This window comes from Phycodurus eques, chromosome 3 (assembly GCF_024500275.1).
Source record: "Phycodurus eques isolate BA_2022a chromosome 3, UOR_Pequ_1.1, whole genome shotgun sequence".
Lineage (NCBI taxonomy): Eukaryota > Metazoa > Chordata > Actinopteri > Syngnathiformes > Syngnathidae > Phycodurus > Phycodurus eques.
The window spans coordinates 19305143-19326641 of record NC_084527.1 but is presented as its reverse complement, the minus strand read 5'-3'; the positions used below and the strand labels follow the sequence as shown (position 1 = coordinate 19326641).

The 21499-nt window shown below is 41.2% G+C and overlaps 1 protein-coding gene across 4 annotated transcripts in view; it reads right to left on the bottom strand.

The window, feature by feature from the left end:
- Positions 1 to 21499, bottom strand: part of jak2b (Janus kinase 2b) — a 59643-nt gene that overhangs the window by 7407 nt on the left and 30737 nt on the right. For all 4 annotated transcript variants that reach the window (XR_009768294.1, XR_009768295.1, XR_009768296.1 and 1 more), the window contains 12 exons: positions 18709 to 18843; positions 11142 to 11229; positions 10838 to 10965; positions 6100 to 6238; positions 5658 to 5809; positions 4847 to 4997; positions 4632 to 4768; positions 3644 to 3833; positions 2987 to 3111; positions 2726 to 2898; positions 2530 to 2647; positions 1223 to 1336 (listed from right to left, as the gene is read on the bottom strand). Coding sequence is in view for 1 of the 4 variants with exons in the window: in XM_061672354.1 (XP_061528338.1) it covers positions 1223 to 1336; positions 2530 to 2647; positions 2726 to 2898; positions 2987 to 3111; positions 3644 to 3833; positions 4632 to 4768; positions 4847 to 4997; positions 5658 to 5809; positions 6100 to 6238; positions 10838 to 10965; positions 11142 to 11229; positions 18709 to 18843 (1650 nt within the window). In the remaining 3 variants the exon portion in view is untranslated. The remainder of the gene's footprint in view (positions 1 to 1222; positions 1337 to 2529; positions 2648 to 2725; positions 2899 to 2986; positions 3112 to 3643; positions 3834 to 4631; positions 4769 to 4846; positions 4998 to 5657; positions 5810 to 6099; positions 6239 to 10837; positions 10966 to 11141; positions 11230 to 18708; positions 18844 to 21499) is intronic.

The following is a 21499-nucleotide window of genomic DNA, read 5'->3' as shown; positions in this document are numbered from 1 at the left end:
CTGGGGAGACGATTGGCAATAACACGACGGCAGTTTATTTCAGTCTGTCTGCAGCTAGAAAAGGGAGCTTCAACTTCTTCACTTAAAATGGAATGCTTCTTTCTCAGTGGTTAGCAGAAGGTGCCTCCACTTCTTAAATTCCACAGTGGCTCATCCATTTCTTCCACTGGAGTGCAGTAAGCCAACAAAAGCCTTTCATAACACTGAGATTCAGGTGCAGTAGCTTTATACATTTTTTAATTACTGGATTTTTTCATTTAATGACCTTTGTATTTATTGAATGGGATTTTTACTGATCATTTGTTCTTATTTAAAGGGGATTTTATTAAATGAAATAAATATTTAATGACATTTTTATTTATTTAACACAGTGTAATCAATGCATTAATTATTTTATGAAATTCTTAGTTAATATTTTAATGATTTATTCTAATTTGTATTCAATGACTATTTCATTAACAGCCTTTTAAAATAATGACATTTGTATTTTTCCAAAATTCTTTTAATAATACAATTTTGTAACGATGTTTATATTGAATTGAATATTTTTGTATTAGTGATTGTAGGTTATGCGATTTATGAAATAGCATACTATTTTTAATGGCTTCTTTGTTGAATGGCATTCCTATTTCTTTTTATTTCATGTGTTTTTAATATTCAATGCATCTTTATTTGAATGGCATTTATACTTTATATCTAATAGCATTTTCATTTAATTGATTTCTATTAATGGATATATTTATTCATTCAGTAGATTTTTTTATTTAATGGAATGTATTTAATGACATTTATATTTCATGGGATTTTTTATTTAATGTCTTATTTATTTTAAGACATTCAGTCATTTAAAAAAAAAGTACTAAACCATAAATGGGTTCCAAATTAAAGGATTAATAAATGGGTTATATAAATGTAAACATCAAATATGATATATTTCATTATTTAATTAATTCATTATTTGACAATTTATCCGTTTCACATCTGTATTCATTCATATTTTAATTTTCCACCCAAAATGAGTGTTGCTGTTTCGGGCTGAATGACGTCAATGCAAATTCTTTAGCTTGTGACTTTCTTTTGTTTGACTTGAGTTTGCTTGATTTTCCAGGCAACTTTTGGAGTAAATTCTGTGACTGTGCTGTGTTTTTTATTTATTTATTTTTTAAATTGCGCACCACCTGGATGAATGAGGTTTTTAGGTTGTGACAATTGACGCACTCACCTCGTCGGGACAGTGGACGGGTTGCGGCAGCCTGCTGCCCGACTTGAGCAATTCCATCAGGTGGTAGACGATCAGCTGGCCCTGCTTGTCGTTGCCCATCATGGACATGAATATCTGACAAGGAGTAAAAACAAAAAAGTTGCAAAATGCAGGACAAAAGACTGCTAAGCTAACAGCTAATTCTAAAATGTGTTCAGATGTGTTTGGTTTTTTTTTTTGCGGCCGACATAAGAATTGTGACTGCTTGGTCTAAAAACACCTGTGTTTTAATGTCACCTGACTGGTTTTATGTTTTTAAAAGAGGTATATTTTTGTTAAAAAATAAATCACCTTTTTATATTTTCACTTACAGTGGGTACGGAAAGTATTCAGTATTCATTTTTCACTCTTTTTTTTCCCTCCTCAATGTAAACAGAGCACTCCATATAGACAGGAAAAAAACGGAATTGTTGACATTTTTGCAGATTTATTAAAAAAGAAAAACTGAAATATCACACAGCCATACATTTTCAGACCCTTTGTTGTGACACTCGTATTTAACTCGGGTGCTGTCCTAATCATCCTTGAGATGGTTCTACACCTTCATTGGAGTCCAGCTGTGTTTGATTATACTGATTGGACTTGATTAGGAAAGCCACACACCTGTCTATATAAGATCTTACAGGTCACAGTGCATGTCAGAGCAAAGGAGAATCATGAGGTCAAAGGAACTGCCTGAAGAGCTCAGGGACAGAATTGTGGCAAGGCACTGATCTGCTCAAGGTTACAAAACACATTCTGCTGCATTGAAGGTTCCTAAGAGCACAGTGAAGACATTTGGGACGACCGGAACCCTTCCTAGAGCTGGCTGTCCGGCCAAACTGAGCAATGGGGGGGGGGGGGGGCTTGGTGAGAGAGGTAAAGAAGAACCTAAAGATCATTGTGGCTGAGCTCCAGAGATGCAGTCGGGAGATGGGAGAAAGTTCTAGAAAGTCAACCATCAGTGCAGCTCTCCACCAGTCGGGGCTTTATGGCAGAGTGGCCCGACGGAAGCCTCTCCTCAGTGCAAGACTCATGAAAGCCCGCATGGAGTTTGCTAAAAAAAAACACCTGTAGGACTCCAAGACGGTGAGAAATAAAATTATCTAGTCTGATGAGACCAAGATAGAACTTTCTGGCCTTAACTCTCTTTTTTAGAAAAGAGGTACAAGTTTGAGGAACTACAGAACATGTTTGGGGAAATGTCAGAATTTGCAGTTTGGTTTATTTCGACATGCTACATAGCTTAAAATGATTTTCTTTAGCTATGGCAGCGTGCGGCGGCTTACGGCTGGAGGGCTGCAGTTCTTCTCACTGTGGGTGAAGAGCTCGTAAAGCACCACTCCGAAGCTCCACACATCCGACGCCACGGAGAACCTGCTCTCGCTCAGCGACTCGGGAGCGTACCTGAGGAGGAGAGCTGATGTTAGGAGGATGCGTTTGTGGATGGGAGGGAGTCAATGCCAGAGGGTGGAGGGACGCTACCAAAAGATGGGGCTCTCTCCTGGCTCTTTGACCATGTAGTACTCCTTGTCCTGAGGGAGAACTTTGGTCAGGCCGAAGTCGCCGATCTTCACCCTCTGCTCGCTTTCCACCAGGATGTTCCGCGTTGCTAGGTCGCGGTGAATGTAGCGCTTGCTGGACAGGTACTCCATTCCCTGCACATAGGTGACACGAGGGAGAAGCTCACGAGAATTTTCCAAGGGCAATTTTGGGGAAATGTGGCGGCAAAGGACCCGGCCGGACCTTGCAGATCTGAGAGGTGTAGTGCATCAGCTTCTTGCGGTCGATCCTCTCCTTATTCTTCATGAGGTAGTCTCGCAGGCTTCCGTAGGGAAGGTATTCCATGATCAGCCGTAGATTGCGTCGGCCTGCCCAAGAGGAAAACACAATGTATTTTGGTCATGATATTTTTGGTCATGCATTTTGGTCAAATACTTTTAACATAAATGTAAATTATGTTTTTTGGTTGCAAGCTTTGGGTCCTGAGTTTATGTCATGATTTGTCCGATTTATGGATGTGAGTTTCCGTTATGATGTTTGGTCTGATTTTTAAATTTTTTTTGGTTGGGATTTATGGTCATTTATTTTTTTTGGGTTAGATTTTTGGTTGTACATTTTGTACAAGTTGTGGTAATGTTTGGTCATGATTTTTCATAGTTTTGTTGCTATTTATGATCGTGATTTTGTGGTTGTGGTTTTATGCTTTTTGGTCGTGACTTTTAGTTTCAAGGTTTTGGTTGTGAGTTTGAACATTGTTTTAGCATCTTTTTTTTTTTTGATTGATTGGGGTTTCAGTTCTGATTTTTAAGTAGTTTAACGACATGAGTTTTGGCTGTGAATTTTGGTCTGCTTTTTGGCGTGATGTTTGGTTGCTGGTCTTTTGGGCGTATTTCTGCGTACCTGCGCTGTAGCAGACACCTTTGTACTTGACGATATTGTCGTGCTGCAGAGACTTGAGGATGTCGATCTCGCGCTCGAAGTCGCGGATGTGTTCGGCAGTGCTGTGCTGCAGCTTCTTCACGGCCACCACCTCCCCCGTGTTGTCCTGCAGCGGGTCGTAGCGGCACATCTCCACGCTGCCGAAGTTGCCCTGGAATAAATCGACAAACCGGGGTGAAGATGAAGAGGAGCAGCTGGATGGGCATGTTTTTTTGGACATGTTTCTGGTCACAAGAGTAAAATAGTCAAGCTTTTGGTAATAAGGTAAAATGGTCAAGTTTTTAAGTCAAGATCTTTGGTCAGATTTTGGGTCGTGGTTTTGGTCCCGTTTTAAGTCATGTTTTTTTTTTTTGTCCATGATTTTGGTCATTAGGTAAAATATTCATGCTTTTTGGTCACGACCTAAAAATATTCATGATTTTTGGTCCCGTTTTTTGGTCACAAGGTAAAAATTATTATTTTATTTGGTCATGTGTGATGATTGTTGGTCCGATTTGTGGCTGTTTTTAAGTCATGTTTTTGAGCATTTTGTCTTCCGTGATTTTGGTTATGAGGTAAGAACGGTCAAGGTATTTGGTCATGGTTTTAGTCATGATTTTTGGTCATGGTTTGGTCATGTTTTTTGGTCACGAGGTCATATAGTTAATGGTTATGTTTTTAGTCAAGATTTTTGGTCAGATTTGGTTTTGGTCATGGTTTTGTTGATGATTTGGATTATGTTTTTTTGGTCACGAAGTAAACACTGTCATTGTATTTGGTCATGTTTTTCAGTCCCGTTTTTGGTCAGATTTTTAAAATGTTTTTAGTGATGATTTTTGGTCATTATTATTGGTGATGATCAAAAATATTCGTTAGGTAGCGCTGGGAACACAAGGCCACATTGGATGTGGGAACCCGACTCTCAGCATTTCTATGCAATATGGCTGCGCTCCGCCATTGCACGTCATACCTTTCCTAGCTGCTGTAAAAATATGAGGTGTCTCTCTTCAAACTGGGCCGGGTCCTGACTCTCGAAGCCGCCTGTCATCCAGCTGGAAGCTGCAGTCCGGTTGGGAAGGATGTCGCTGTCCACGATCAGCTCATAGTCTGGTGGACACGGGAACAACCGGAGGAAGATTCATCATCCCCGACAATAACAGAAGCAGTTTGAGGGCAACAACCAACCTGGTGTAAAGAGGCTGTTCAGGTCACGGATGATGGCGCGAAACGTTGGCCGGAACGTGGGCTCGTAGTCCATACAGTTGGTAATCAGGTTGGCCAGCTCGGTCCACTTGGGCGTGGGAAGCTGGTGCTGGTCCTCGTAGAAAAGGCTTTTCTGGAGTTTGGGGAAAAGGGATGTTTAAAAAACACAAATTTGGTCATGAGTTTTGGTTCAGGATTTTGGTCATGTTTTTCTGGTCAGAAATGTTGGTCCCGATTTCTGGTCACAATATGTAGTCATTTTTTGGTCCGATTTTTTGGGTTAAGAGTTTAGTTATGTTTTTTTAGTCAGAATTGTTGGTCATGATTTCTGGCCATGACTCTTGGTCATGATTTTGGGTTATGTTTTTTGGTCATGATTTTGTGGTCACAATTGTTGGTCATGATTTTTCGTCATGGTTTTGGATATTTTTGTCATGTTGCCATTACTGAGTGCTTTTTTTTGTCCAGTTTTTGGGCACGATTTACGGTAATTTTCCAGCCACGATTTTTGCTCATGTTCTCTGTCACTTTTTTGGTCACGTGTCTTTGTTACGTGGTCTTTGGTCACATACTTTGGTCAGGATTGATGATCGTATACTTGGGTCACATAGTCTTTGGTCACGTGGTCCTTGGTCATGTGGTCCTTGGTCACGTAAATGGGTCACATAAAGTGGTCATCTTTGTTTGGTCATCCTGAACCGTATAAGCAATATAGAAAACGAATGGATGGTTAGATTTTGGTCATGTTCTTTGGTCATGATTGATATCGCCACACAAATTCTTCAACCGTCACCTTGGAGTCATCCAGCGCCGCTAGCGGCCTGTCTCCGCTGCTGCAGAGTTCCCACAGCGTGACACCATAGCTCCACCTGTCAGCTGCCAGGCTCAGGTTGGCGGAGTCGTCGATGCACTCGGGGGGTACCCACGGGATCCTCTCTATCAAAACTGGCCGCAAACAAAAATGCACATGACCATTCGTTGACTGTAGAATATTGGCGTTTTTGGTACCTTGACTTACGAGTTTAATTTATCCTGTTACCAAGCTCATAACTCAATTTACTCAAGTACACTTGACCCATTGAAATGACTTTAAATTCCATTCACCCGTTCGAGCCCCCAAGAAAACTTATTTTATTATTATTATTTTTTTTTAACATTTATGATGAAGAAAAATAGCACCAGTATTATATTATAAAACATTTTCGAAGAGAATGTAAAGGTAGCTGCAGACTCACTGTCTTTAGGCAGGACAGTGATGCTGATGCCAGGGTCGCTAAGCTTGATGAAGGGCGGGTTCCCGGCCTGGCGGTCCTCCTCTCGGATCACGAGCACGTTTTTAGCGCACACGTTTCCGTGGACAAGGTGCTTCTCTTCCTGCATGTTGGGTGGAAAATAACGTGACGAGCCATTTTGATTTCACAGATCAGGAAGCTTTTATTGACGTCTTAAGCAGCATCTACAAAACTAGGCACTTCATTAGGTACACCAATGCAATCTCATGAGATCGAACAAGAAATTAATCAAAACTTGATTTTCCATCATACGTGGTTTGTGATAATTTATTTGTCGATTAAATCGATCTGATCGGCTTGATTGGATCAGCCGATAATTAGAATTGTATGCACATTTTGTGAGCTGTAATGTCTAAATTCGATGATCGATCAATAACCTCATAGACGTGATCTTCAAATTAAAACATTATCACTGACACAACCTCCTTTACTCCGGGGACGTTCTGCGCTGCCGTCTTGTAATCTTAACTCAGCAAGCTACCTTATTTTTTTAGAACTGTGTTTCGTGACAACATCGCGCGGGCAGCTCTGGCATTACCGTTGCTGTAGCTAGCTTTCTAGCATGGCTATACACAGTGCCGCGCCGCTCCTGTAAATCCCTCATCATCGCCTCCATGGCGGGTTTGTCACCAGATTATTATGTCCAATAACACATACAAGACGTCACCGTAAACGAGAGTGTCACGCGGGCAGCTCCGTGTTTAGCGAAACGAGTGAACTAGCCGCAGGAACACTTGAGCTCGCGTGCAACGAAGTCAATCACTTATCACGACACTAAGTCACTAATCAGCCCTTTCATAGCGGCTTTGTCAAGAGATTATTATGTCCAATAATGCACAGACAACCACTGTGTGCTCACAAGAACTTAATTCAACATCGAAGTTGGTTTAGGAGGACACAAAGCACACCAAAACACAATGACACTTTATGGCACTGTGTCGAAACACCTGTCAGATTACGGCATACAGCCATGAGACCAGCAATAAGTAGGTATCTTCAAATAGGTACACTATAAGCACAAGTTAAATAGCAACAGTGAAACTGAAACGCATAATTGTTTGTAGTCGGATGACATTGTGGTGTCTTACAACACGTTATGTGGAGATATAATAAGACAGACTCATTGAAGCGTAATGCTCAGCGGTATTTTTAATCATTTGTTTTTGTTTCTAAGCCACGCCTTCAAAATATGTCTTCACATGAACACGGTCTGTGGCACTCAAAAGTTCGGGGACTGCTGCCTTTTTGAATTATTTTATATTGTGCATTTTTGCAATCTCAGTGCAATGCAAATGTTTTTAATAATTTTGTAATTATTAGATTTATTTTTTGAAGCATTTATATTAATTTTGGAATTGCAATGCCTTGATTTTAGTGAGTTTAGTACAGTTGTAGCCATGAATTGTCTACTAATTTAGTGACATATGTTATCAGTTTAGTTCAACTCTCTAATCGGTGATAAGCCCCAAAAATACAAAAAATGTAAATCCTACTTTTTAGTTACGCGTTTCAGTCAAGGTTTTTGGTCACAGTGTTTGAGATGTGTTGTTGTTGTGGGTTTTGGCTATAGTTGGTCATCGTATTCGGTTATGGTTTTTTTCTTAGATGTGGTGGTGTGTTATGGTCATTTTGTTTACTTTGTTTTTGGCAGTGTGTTTTGGTCATGTTTCTTTTTTGTCACAGTTTTTAGTCATTGCCATGAATTTGGATCATGGTTTTGTTCATGAATTTGGACTTAATATTTGGTTGCACCCCCTTTGGCAGGATGACTAGCTCCAAAAGTTTCTTGTATCCATCTACAACCTCAATTCCAATGAAGTTGGGACGTTGTGTCAAACATAAATAAAAACAGTATACAATGATTTGCAAATCATGTTCAACCTATATTTAATTGAATACACTACAAAGACAAGATATTTAATGTTCAAACTGATAAACTTCATTGTTTTTAGCAAATAGTCGTTAACTTTGAATTTTATCGCTGCAACACGTTCCAAAAAAGGTGGGACAGGGTCATGTTTACCACTGTGTTACATCATCTTTTCTTTTAACAACGTTCAATAAACGTTCGGGAACTGAGGACACTAATTGTTGAAGCTTTGTAGGTGGAATTCGTTCCTATTCTTGCTTGATGTACAGCTTCAGCTGTTCAACAGTCCGGGGTCTCCGTTGTCATATTTTACGCTTCATAATGCGCCACACATTTTCAATGGGAGGGAGGTCTGGACTGCAGGCAGGGCAGTCTAGTACCCGCACTCTTTTACTACGAAGCCACGTTGTTGTAACACGTGCAAAATGTGGTTTGGCATTGTCTTGCTGAAATAAGCAGGGGCCTCCATGAAAAAGACGTTGCTTGGATGTCAGGATATGTTTCTCTAAAACCTGTATGTACCTTTCTGCATTAATGGTGCCTTCACAGATGTGTAAGTTACCCATGCCATTGGCACTAACATAGCCCCATACCATCACAGATGCTGGCTTTTGAACTTTGTGCACTTATCGCACTACTCGTCACTTTAAACCGCATACACTCCTTGAAGTCTCAGCGCCCCTTGCACAATGGTCATTGCACCGGTCTATTGCAATATTAGTCATTCGAACTGCTTCTAGAGGACTCTGCATCTTTTGCACAATTGTTTTTTGTCAATGTCTTTATGTCTCCAAAGTGTTCTGTAAATTGACTGTCTGTTGTACTGGAGCGGCTCCAACTACCGGAGACAAATTCCTTGTGTGTTTTGGACATACTTGGCAAATAAAGATGATTCTGATTCTGATTCGTGTCCATAACAGTCCAGATGGTTCTTTTCCTCTTTGGCCCGGAGGACATGACGTCCACAATTTCCAAAAACAATTTGAAATGTGGACTCGTCGGACCACAGAACACTTTTCCACTTTGCATCAGTCCATCATAGATGAGCTCGGGACCAGAGAAGCCGGCGGCGTTTCTGGGTGTTGTTGATAAATGGCTTTTGCTTTGCATAGTAGAATTTCAAGTTGCACTTACGAATGTAGCGCCGAACTGTATTTACTGACATTGGTTTTCTGAAGTGTTCCTGAGCCCATGTGGTGATATCCTTTACACATTGATGTCTGTTTTTGATGGAGTGCCGCCTGAGGGATCGAAGGTCACGGGCAGTCAATGTTGGTTTTCGGCCTTGCCGCTTACATGCAGTGATTTCTCCAGATTCTCTGAACCTTTTGATGATATTATGGACTGTAGATGATGAAGTCCCTCAATTCCTTGCAATTGTACGTTGAGGAACATTGTCCTTAAACTGTTCGACTATTTTCTCATGCACTTGTTCACAAAGAGGTGAACCTTGCCCCATCTTTGGATACAAAAGGAGCTTCGCTGAATTACTCAGTCATTCACAAGCAATCATGGCACCCACCTGTTCCCAATTATTAGCCTGTAGCCCTGTGGTATGTTCCAAACAGGTGTTTGATGAGCATTCCTCAATTTTCTCAGTCTTTTTTGCCACCTATGCCAGCTTTTTTGGAATGTGTTGCAGCCATAAAATTCTAAGTTAATGTTTATTTGCTAAAAACAATAAAGTTTATCAGTTTGAACATTAAATATCTGTCTTTGTAGTGTATTCAATTAAATATAGGTTGAACATGATTTGCAAATCATTGTATTCTGTTTTTATTTATGTTAAACACAACGTCCCAACTTCATTGGAATTGGGGTTGTATATCACTAGCGAAAACCTCCGCCTACCTCTCGGCTCCAAACCCAGCTCTGTAAACAAACGTGTGCTCTCACAAGTAGTCAGGGTTGGGTGTTCTACACAGAGGCAACCAATCAAAGGAAAGAGGACGGTCGTAGCCAAATACGGACAAAGTGCATACAAAAACTGGGTCAAACAGAAGTAGCTGTCAGAGGGGCCTTTTCTGGGCTCTTGTCACAAAATCAAGGTGTTTTTTTGTTTTTTTTTTTGTTTTTTTAAATCAAATTGACAGTTTTATATGAAGTCCATGTTAGAATGTCACTCTATAGAGGTCTAAGTAGCCAAAATATGGAACCTTAAAATGAATATTTTACAACATTTTACCATTCATTCTGCCGCATCACCGTCTCCCATGAACATCCATGCAGCTCCACGGGCACGGCCATCGAGTGCCTCTGAGACAAGATCATTGTCTCGGCGGAATGATCAGCTGCAGGACTTGGAAGCTACAGTACAACTGTGCATATGCACGTGTAGTATGTCAAATTAGCGTCGGCCGTAACCAAAGGCTAAAAATGGTTAAATATTTTGTAATTTTGTAAAAAGTAAATGCGGCGTGGCAGCAGTTGCAGCTCTTGTCAGGATAAAATTAAGTAGTATCTTATCCTTGTGTGATTCGAATCTGAAAATTCTGATTTGGCGTCTGTTTTTTTCGGCAGACTCGAATGTGAGAGACACCACCCATTAGTGCATATCCCTAGTTCTCACCATCTAAGAGGTACTAAAGGCATATGAAATTGATTGGATGAGTGAGTCAAGGCGTGGGGTGAGTGAAATTAGGGGACGGTGGAGAGAAAGTGACCTTGCATTTGGAGCCAGAAAGCAAACAATTGAATGAAAACATATCGATGACATCGTCAGTTAGTCATTGGTCGACTCAACCATCATCACCTTAGTGTCGAAAAAATAAAAACTAATAAAAATGAAGTCATTCAATCTCTACCACATACTAGGAAGTTCATGGCCCAGGCCAGCTGCTTGGCCACCTCCAGCTTCCACAGGATGTTCAGTGAAGTCTTCTTCTTTTTTAAGTAGGTGTCCAGGGAGCCAAACTTCACAGATTCCTGCACCATGATGTCTAAAGAGAGACAATATTAGATACCCTATTGCTTCTCAATTTAAATCACTAATGTTGGGAACAAACAGAGCCTTTATACATGTGAAATAATATGGTCTTAAATATGAAACACATCCCTTATTATAGAAGAGGTTTGTTCTGGATTACAAATGAGCGAGTGTGTGGTGTTGACTTACTCTCCTCGCCACACACGCAAACGCCATAGTTGAGAACCAAGTGCTTGTGGGAGAGCTGGCTCATCATGCTGGCCGCTTCAAAGAAAGACTGCGTTAGAGCAAAAACAAAAAACAAAAAAAAAACAAGATGTTCATAACAACAGCAAAAGGGCCACAAGTGGAACTAATCCGCACTTCCTTTCACCACATAATGAGGGTAAATGGAGAGCTTTTTCCCAACAAGATAAAGGACAGCATGTCAGATTCATTGTTTACAGACTGCTATATTTGTTGAAAATGTTCACCAATTTTTGTTTTTTGCAGGATATTGTTCTTCTTTTCCTTTCGGCTTGTCGCCATAGCGCTTCATCCTTTTCCATGTAAGTCTATCTCCTGCATCCTCCTCTCTAACACCAACTGCCCTCATGTCTTCCCCCACGACATCCATCAACCTTCTCTTTGGTCTTCCTCTAGCTCTCTTGCCTGGCAGCTCCCTCCTCATCACCCTTCTACCAATATACTCACTCTCTATCCTCTGGACATGTCCAAACCATGGAAGTCTGCTCTCTCTAACTTTGTCTCCAAAACATCTAACCTTGGCTGTCCCTTTGATGAGCTCATTTCTAATTTTATCCAACCTGGTCACTCCCAGAGCGAACCTCAACATCTTCATTTCCGCCACCTGCAGCTCTCTTCAGTGCCACTGTCTCTAATCCGTACATCATGGCTGTCCTCACCATTTTATATTACCGTTTTATAAACTTCGTCCTTCATCCTAGCAGAGACTCTTCTGTCACATAACACACCTGACACCTTCCTCCACCCGTTCCAACCTGCTTGGACCCATTTCTTCACTTACTTACCACACTCACCATTGCTCTGGACTGTTGACCCAAAGTATTAACGTCCTCCACTTTCGCAATCTCTTCTCCCCGTAGCCTCACTCTTCTCCATCCACCCCTCTCATTCATGTACATATATATTCTGTCTTACTTCGGCTAATCTTCATTCCTCTCCTTTCCAGTACATGTCTCCATCTTTCTAATTGTTCATCCACCTGCTCGCTGCTTTCACTGAAGTTCACAATGTCATCTGCAAACATCATGGTCCATGGAGATTCCAATCTAACCTCATCTGTCAGCCTATCCATCATCACTGCAAAGAGGAAGGGGCTCAGGGCTGATCCCTGATGCAGTCCCACCTCTACCTTAAACTCCTCTGTCATACCTACAGCACACCTAACCACTGTTCTGCTGCCTTCATACATGTACTGTACTATTCGAACAGAGTTCTCTGCTACTCCAGACTTCCGCATGCAGTACCACAGTTCCTCTCTGGGTACTCTTGTCATATGGTTTCTCTAGATCCACAAAGACACAATGTAGCTCCTTCTGACCTTCTCTGTACTTTTCCATCAACATACTCAAGGCAAATAATGCATCTGTGGTACTCTTTCTAGGCATGAAACCATACTGTTGCTAGCAAATACTCACTTCTGTCCTGAGTCTAGCCTCCACTACTCTTTCCCATAATTTCATTGTGTGGCGCATCAACTTTATTCCTCTATAGTTCCCACAGCTCTGCACATCACCCTTGTTCTTAAAAATGGGCACCAGCACATTTTTTCTCCATACCTCAGGCATCTTCTCATTGTCACCTCCTGGTCCACCACACTTGGCTCCTCTACTCTTCCTTCTCTCTCTCAATTTCATCATTCATCAACTCCTGAAAGTATTCTTTCCATATATCCAGCACACTACTGGCACCAGTCAACACAATTCCATCTCTATCCTTTGTCACCCTAACTGGCTGCACATCCTTCCCATCTCTACCCCTCTGTCTGGCGAACCTGTAGAGAGCCTTCTCTCCTTCTTTAGTGTCCAACCTGGCATACATATCATGTCATGTCATATGCCTCTTGTTTGGCCTTTGCCACCTCTACCTTTGCCCTATGTTGCATCTCAATGTATTCCTTTATCCTCCCCCCGGTCCTCTCAATGTCCCACTTCTTCTTAGCTAACCTCTTTCCTTGTATGATTTCCTGTACTTTGAGGTTCCACCACCAAGTCTCCTTCTCTACTTTCCTGCCAGAAGATACACCAAGTACTCTCCCGCCTGTCTCTCTGATCACCTTTGCTGTAGTGGTCCAGTCTTCTATAAGCTCCTCCTGTCCACCGAGAGTCTGTCTCAGCTCTTCCCGAAAAGCCGCACAACACTCTTCCTTTCTCAGATTCCACCAAATGGTTCTTCGCTCTGCCTTTGTCTTCTTAAGCTTCCTCCCCACCACCATTCATTTTACACACCACCATCCTATGCTGTGTAGCCACACCCTCCCCTACCACTACCTTACAGTCAGTAACCTCCTTCAAATTACATCGTTTGCACAAGATGTAATCCACCTGCCTGGTTCTACCTCCACTCTTGTAGGTCACCCTATGTTCCTGGCTCTTCTGTAAAAATGTGTTCACTACAGCCATTTCCATCCTTTCTGCAAAGTCTACCACCATCTGTCCCTCCAACTTCCTTTCCTGGATCCCATACTTACCAATTACTTCTTCATCACCCCTGTTTCCTTCATCAACATGTCCATTACAATCTGCACCAATCACGACTCTCTCTCTCTCTGTCTGGGATGGTCAGAACTACTTCGTCTAGCTCCTTGTGCCCCCCATAGGACTGGATTTTTTGCAGGATATACATCGTCTTTTAACAGCCAGCATTGGAAGCTACCACTTTTTTTATTAAAATTAAAATTCTCCGAAGTCAGCACTTCTTTAAATCAAAATTGCCTCATTCATTGGCTCCACAGGAGTGCAGTAGGCCATTTGAATGACTTTCAGAAACTAAGAATATTACCTGAAATTGATCCCTTGTCTAAAAACTACAAAAAGACAAATGTTGAGTCCAGTGTTGAGTCTAGAATAAAAGCCATTTTACCTTGATTGTGTGATTTAATTCAGTAAGTAACAAAGAATCAAAACATTTAGATGTCATAGGTTTTAAATGACCAAAAGTAGGGATGGACGAGTATCGGTATTGGGTACTCATGAAGGCTGCCCATGCCAGCCACCAATACTTAAGAGGCCAAGTAAATGGACCCAAAAAATGTCTTGTCAATTTGACAAACCACAGACAAGAATATTGTCTTGAGTAAGCCGGACAAATTTGAATTAATAAAAAAAATAATAATTGCAAAGTATTTTAAATCAGGCTTCAAAAAGGTCCAGAACTGAGACCTCCTTTTGGATTCCAGACGCTGTGGGCGTGTTGCTGAATGCTTTGAAAACCCCACCCTGCGGAACTTTCAACTTTCAATCAAATACATTCCTTCTCTCCCGGCTCCTAAGCCAAGAGAGGAGAATTCCAAACAATGCACATTGCACATGTTCTCACGGGCCACATAGAGCCACTATTGGCGGTCAGGCAGCCTCTGACCTCGGCAGCTACGTTGGGACAACTTTCCCTTCCTTTGCCTCCATTGAAATTCAGCGAGAAGTGCATGACGCTGCTGTTGTGCCGAAGGGTACACCATATGCAGCCAGGGGAAATGTGAGGGACCATGGTCCCCCGGATAATTTTTTTTCTCCTCCTCCACGCCCCGCGACGTTGCGGTCAGCAACTGTGAGGCTGACGCCTGCCTCACTATGCACCGTGCCTGGTGCCACACCAAGGCAAAGAAACTGTAGCCCACTCACAGAGTTAACAGTTTTGTTAGAACAAATGTTTGTTTTAAATACTGTCAAATGATCAAAGCAAAATTATAAATTTATAAATTAAAAATGTAACACCAAGTGATTTACAGAAAAATTGACAAAATTTGAAGTATTTGAGACTGAAGACAAGACTATCTGACTGACAAGACGTGTGTTCAACTTACACACAAAAAGGACTTGGTGTGAGTGACTGTGTAGTCTGCTGATTACTGATGTGTTGGTGCGTGTATATTTATGTCTTTTATGTTTCTTTTTTTGTAATAAAAACCCACAAAGACAAGATTGCTTCCTCACTAAGATTTACCAAAACAGTACGTATGGGACTGCTTCTGGGTCTGGAGGCGGATCGCAGTCTGTTTTAAATGGTCACCACAATTGAGCGAGCCAGAGCGAGCTATTTAGCTCCTTAGCTCACTAGCTAGTTAGCCACGGGCTAGCGAACGTAATAAATAGTTAACTCTCCTTAAAGTAACTCAATTGCGTGTACAGAGCCAACGCCGTTCCGCCAGCGGGTTGCTGCGTCATGAGCGGGGCGCCGGATGTAACTTTGACAATGAAAAAGTCCAATAAAGAGTCTCTCTTATTTATGGAATGATAACCTGCCCTACTCTGCCTCTGATTGGCTACCGGCTAGCACCAAGGCAGGACTCGTAATTTTAGTGAATAATGCTTTGATGAAGCACTTCAGTACTTTTAGTGGTAATGATTCGTTGAAGCACTTCAGCAACACACACACGCACGCACGCACACAGGTAGGTCAGCAACGCTGTACGTCTGTGGACGCAGATTGATCATGTTTTATGCATCCCTGCTCATTTTTTTGCGTCTCAGACATGGGGCACACATCAAAAGGGATCTCTGCATCAGAACTAAAGTCATGTCTTTGTTCACAATTATATGTAATGGTGTTAATTGAAAATGTATCAAAAGTACTAGTGGTATCAGTACTCGGTATTGGCATGTATTCAAGAGTGAACACTGGTACCAGTCTGAAGAAAGAAAGAGGAAAAAAAAAGAAAAAAAAGGTGGTAATAATCGAACATTCATAGCCAAAAGTGGTCACAATAGAGCAAAACAGTAAAATTTATGAACAGTGGTGGAAATAATTATTTGATCTCTCCCTGATTTTGTAAGTTTACCCACTGAAAAGACATGAACGGTCTATAATTTTAAAGGTCCCATATTTACCAAACCAAGTTTTTCTAGTATTTGGGATGTTATATTGGCTCTATGGTGCCTAAGTAAACACGTGAACTCCGACTGCAACGGACAATCAAGACTGCTGAAAGGATTGTCGGTACCCCCCTACCCACCCTTGAACGCTGCCAGAACTAAGACGAGCGTGCAAAATCCTCTCAGACCCTGTACATCCCGGGCACTAGCTCTTCTAGCTCCTTCCCTCGGGCAGGCGCTACCGATCAATGCAAACTAGAACGAGCAGACATTCCAACAGCTTCTTCCCTCTTGCAATCAACTTCTTAAACACCTAACCTACAATTCCATTGCACCATGCTGGCAATTTTTTGTCTTTTTGTCTTGAGTTTGTTGTCACATTTCTGTCGGGCCAATTATATATTGCTCGTGCACTCACTGTAGTAGACTCACCACGCTGCACTATTTGCATATCTGTTGTTGACCAATACTGGCCACTCATGCCAGAGTAGCATCTGCTCCATTTGCACACTGACTGAGGAGTATCTGCAACATTTGCACAATCAACATTGTCCCAGACTATCGTACTACTCGCTTGAAGTCTCAGCGCCCTTTACACAATGGTCATTGCACTGGACTATTGTAATATTAGTCATTCGTACGGCTCTAAGTGATATAGGACTCTGCATCTTTTGCACAGTTGTCAAAAAAAATAAAATAAATAATAATGTACCGGCATTACCAGATAACTAGCAACCCTTTATTGGTCAGTGACTGTTTTTCTCAATGTTTTTATGTCTCTGTCAATTGACTGTCTGTTGTCGTACTAGATCGGCTCCAATTACCGGAGACAAATTCCTTGTGTGTTTTTTGGACATACTTGTCACAAATTCGACTGACCTTGAAATCAGGTCAGTCGAATTTCTCAAGCTTATCTACATCTATGTAAAAAAAAAAAAAAAGCTTAAAAAGCTTAAAGCTTATCTACATCTATATAAAAGAAACATATATATATATATATATATAAATACATCTGGAAAATCACAAAAGAGTCAAATTATTTTGCAATTCATTGAGAGAAATAAGTACTTGACCCCTATCAAAACATTACTTGGTGGAGAACCCATTGTTGTTGTAGCCAGTAGAGGTCACAGGTTTCTTGTAGTTGATCACCAGATTTGCACACATCTGAGGAGGAATTTTGGATCGCTCCTCTTTGCAGATCCTCTCCAAATTCTTAAGGTTTCGACGCTGTGCCTTCAGAACTTGGAGCTTCAGTTCCCTCCACAGATTTTCTATGGGATTTATATCTGGAGACTGGCTAGGCCACTCCATGATCTCAATGTGCTTTTTCTTTAGCCACTCTTTAATTTCTGTGGCTGTGTGCTTTGGGTCATTATCGTGCTGGAGGCCTTATCCACGACCCATTTTAAGTTTTCTGGTTGTCATCCAGGATTTTACAGTACAAGGCTCCATCCTTATTTCCCTCAATGCAGTGAAGTTGACCTCTGTCCCCTTTTCAGAGAAACCCTCCCAAAGCATAATACTTCCACCTCCATGCTTGACACTGGGGATGGTGTTCTTGGGGTCAGTATGAATTCTTCCCCCTCCAAACGCAGCGAGGCAAACTGATTCCTAACAGCTTGATTTTTGTTTCATCTGACCATATCACCTTCACCCAATCGTTCGCTGAATCATTCAGGTGTTCATTGGCAAACTTCGGACGGGCCTGTACATGTGCCTTCTTGAGCAGGGGGAACTTACAGGCGCTGGAGGATTTTAATTCATTACAGCATAGTGTTACCAATGTTTTTCTTGGTGACTATGGTCCCAGCTACCTTGAGATAATTAACAAGCTCCTCCCGTGTAGTTCTGGGCCGATGCCTAAACTTTCTCATGATCATTGATACCCCAAGAGGTGAAATCTTGCGAGGAACCCCAGAACGAGGGAGATTGACAGTCATTTTGTGTTTATTCCATTTTGTAATTATTGCACCAGCAGTTGGCTCCTTCTCACCAAGCTTCTTCCCAATGTTCTTGTAGCCCATTCCAGCCTTGTGCAGGTCTACAATCTTGTCCCTGATGTCCTGAGAAAGTTCTTTGGTGTTGCCCATGATGGAGAGGTTGGTATCGGATTGACTGATTCTGTGGACAGGTGTCTGTGGGAGCCAGAATTCTTTATTGTTGGAAGGGGATCAAATACTTATTTCACTCAATGAAATGCAAATTAAAAAAAAAATTTAAATGTGATTTTCTGGATTTTCTTTTAGATATTCTGCCTCCCACTGTTAACATAAACCTAATATTAAAATTACAGACCGCTCATGTTTTTGTCAACAGGTGAACTTACAAAATCAGTGAGGGATCAAATAATTATTTTCTCCACTGTCTTTCTGTCTGTCTGTACAATGTAAACAGTATGTTATGGTGTCGATAATTCAAAAAGCAAAATCCACAACCTCCATACCAAATGATACCCATCGGTGTCACTGTTGAGTGGTTAACGAAGCATTTAAAATGTTTTAAAATACCGAGAAGGAGAGCTGGGTGAGTAACTGATGTAACCGCTAAATAATTTCCTTTGGGTCACATCCATTTCATATTCAAGTTTTGAAAAACGTCATTGAAGGGGGGGAAAAAAATCGACTAAAACAGGAAACTGGATGTTTTTTTGGGGAAAAAAAAAACTGATTTTATTTTAAGGCCTTATTGCTGAATCATACCTCAGAGTAGTTCCTGTGGGCCTGGTCCAGGATTTTCATGACTACTTCAGTTTGATGTACTAGTCCACAGTCTCTGAGCTCCTTGCGCATGCCTTTGAATATCTTAGTAAACGTCCCTCGGCCAAGGCTCTCCATCTGAGGAACGTCACAGAAAATGCAGGTGTAACAAAATTTTAAAAAAAATTTAAAAAGAAAAAGAAAACAAAACAAACATTTACAGTGCTGTGAAAACGTATTGGCCCCCTTCTCAAATTCTTATATTTTTGCATAGTTTCCCCACTTTAACGTTCAAGATCATCAAACAAATGTAAATATTAGACAAATAACCCAAGTGAACTTAAAATGCAGTTTTAAAATGATTTCACTTATTAAGGAAAAAACAAACTTTTCAGTAAACTGGACCTGTGTAAAAAAGTAATTCCCCCCTTGTCATTAAGTAATTGTGGCTAATCACGTTTGGTTAAATTTCACAGATAACACCCAAGCCTGACTACTTCCAGACCTGTTCAATCAAGAAATCACTTAAAAAGAACTTGTCTGACAAAATCAAGTCACACATAAGATCTAAAAAAGCTGCAACAAAATGCCTCGATCCAAACAAATTCAAGAACATTCAACAAATAAAGTAATTGACATCTATTGGTATGAAAAGGGTTACAAAAGCCATTTCTAAGGCTTTAGGATTCCAGCGAACCACAGGGAGAGCCATTAACCTCACATGGAGAACACATGGAACAGTGGTGAACCTTCCCAGGAGTGGCCGGCCTATAAAGATTACCGCAAGAGAACAGCAATGACTCATCCATGAGGCCACAAAGGAACTCAGAACAACTTCTAAAGAACTGCAGGCCTCCCTTGCCTCAGTGAAGGTCAGTGTTCATGTTACAAAAAAAAAAAAGAAGAGACTGGGCAAAAATGGCATCCATGGCAGAGTTCCAAGGCGAAAACCACTGCTGATCAAAAAGAACAAAGGCTTGCCTGTCTTTTGCAAAAAAACATCTGAATGATTCCAAAGACTTTCTGGGAGAATATTATATGGACTGACGAGATGAGAAGTTATGCTTTTGGGAAAGTGTGCGTCTCGTTACATCTGGCGTAAATGTAGCACAGCCATCAGTTTGTGACCTCAAGTTGAAGCTCACTTGGGTTCCGCAGCAGGATAACAATCCAAGACGCACAAGGAAGTCAACTCCTGAATGGTTTAAACAAAACAAAATGAAGGTTTTGGAGTGGCCTAGTCAAAGTCCAGAATTGAATCTGATTGAAACGTAGTGGCCTTATTTTTAAGGCCACTACGTTCATGCTCGAAAACCCTCCATTTTTGCTGAATTCAAACAATTCTGCAAGGAAGAGTGGGCCAAAAATATCTCCACGGAGACGTGAAAGACTCATTGCCAGTTGAATATTGAATGAATATGCTTGATTTCAGCTGTTGAGGATGCCCCAACCCGTTACTTGGTTTAGGGGCCATTACTTTTTATCACAGGGCCAGGTAACTTTGAATATTTATTTTTCTTTTATAAATGAAATTGCCATTTACAAACAGCATTTTAAGTTCACTTGGGTTATACTTGTCTGATATTTACATTTGTTAAATGATGTAAAACAAAGTGGGGAAAATATGCAAAAATTTAAGAATTTGAGAAGAAGGCCAATACTTTTTCACTGTGTGTGTGTGTGTGTGTGTGTGTGTGTATATATATATATATATATATACACACACACACACACACACACACACACACACACACACACACACACATATATATATATACAGACATAGTGGGTACGGAAAATATTCAGATCCCGTTAAACTTTTCACTCTGTTATATTGCAGCTATTTGCTAAAGTCAGTCGGAATTGTTGATTTTTTTGTAGATTACAAAATAAAAACTGAAAAAGTATTTTTTAAAAGTATTCAGACCCTTTGCTATGACACTCATATTTAACTCAGGTGATGTCCATTTCTTCTGATCATCCTTGAGATGGTTCTATACCTTCATTGGACTCCAGCTGTGTGTGATTATATTGATTGGACTTGATTAGGAAAGCAAGCCAAAGATCTGGTCAAGGTTACAAAAATAATTCTGCTGCATTTAAGGTTCCTAAGAGCACAGCGACCTCCATAATTCTTAAATGGAAGAAGTTTGGGATGACCAGAACCCTTTCTAGAGCTGGCCGTCCAGCCAAACTGAACAATCAGGGGAGAAGAGCCTTGGTGAGAGAGGTAAAGAAGAACCCAAAAATCCCTGTGGCTGAGCTCCAGAGATGCAGTCAGCAGATGGGAGAAAGTTCTAGAAAATCAACCATCACTGCAGCCCTGCACCAGTTGGGGCTTTATGGCAGAGTGGCCCGATGGAAGCCTCTCCTTAGTGCAAGACACATGAAAGCCCCCATGCAGTTTGCTATAAAACACCTGAAGGACTCCAACATGGTGAGAAATAAGACTTTCTAGTCTGATGAGACCAACACTTTTTGGCCTTAATTCTAAGCAGCATATGTGGAGAAAACCAGGCACTGCTCATCACCTGTCCAATACAGTCCCAACAGCGAAGCATGGTGGTGGCAACATCATGCTGCGGGGGTGTTTTTCAGCTGCAGGGAGGGGACGACTGGTTCCAATCAAAAGAAAGATGAATGCGGCCAAGTACAGGGATATACTGGATGAAAACCTTCTCCAGAGTGCCCAGGACCTTAGACTGGGCCGAAAGTTCACCTTCCAACAAGACAATGACCCTCAGCACACAGCTAAAATAACGAAGGCGCGGCTTCAGAACAACTCCGTGACTGT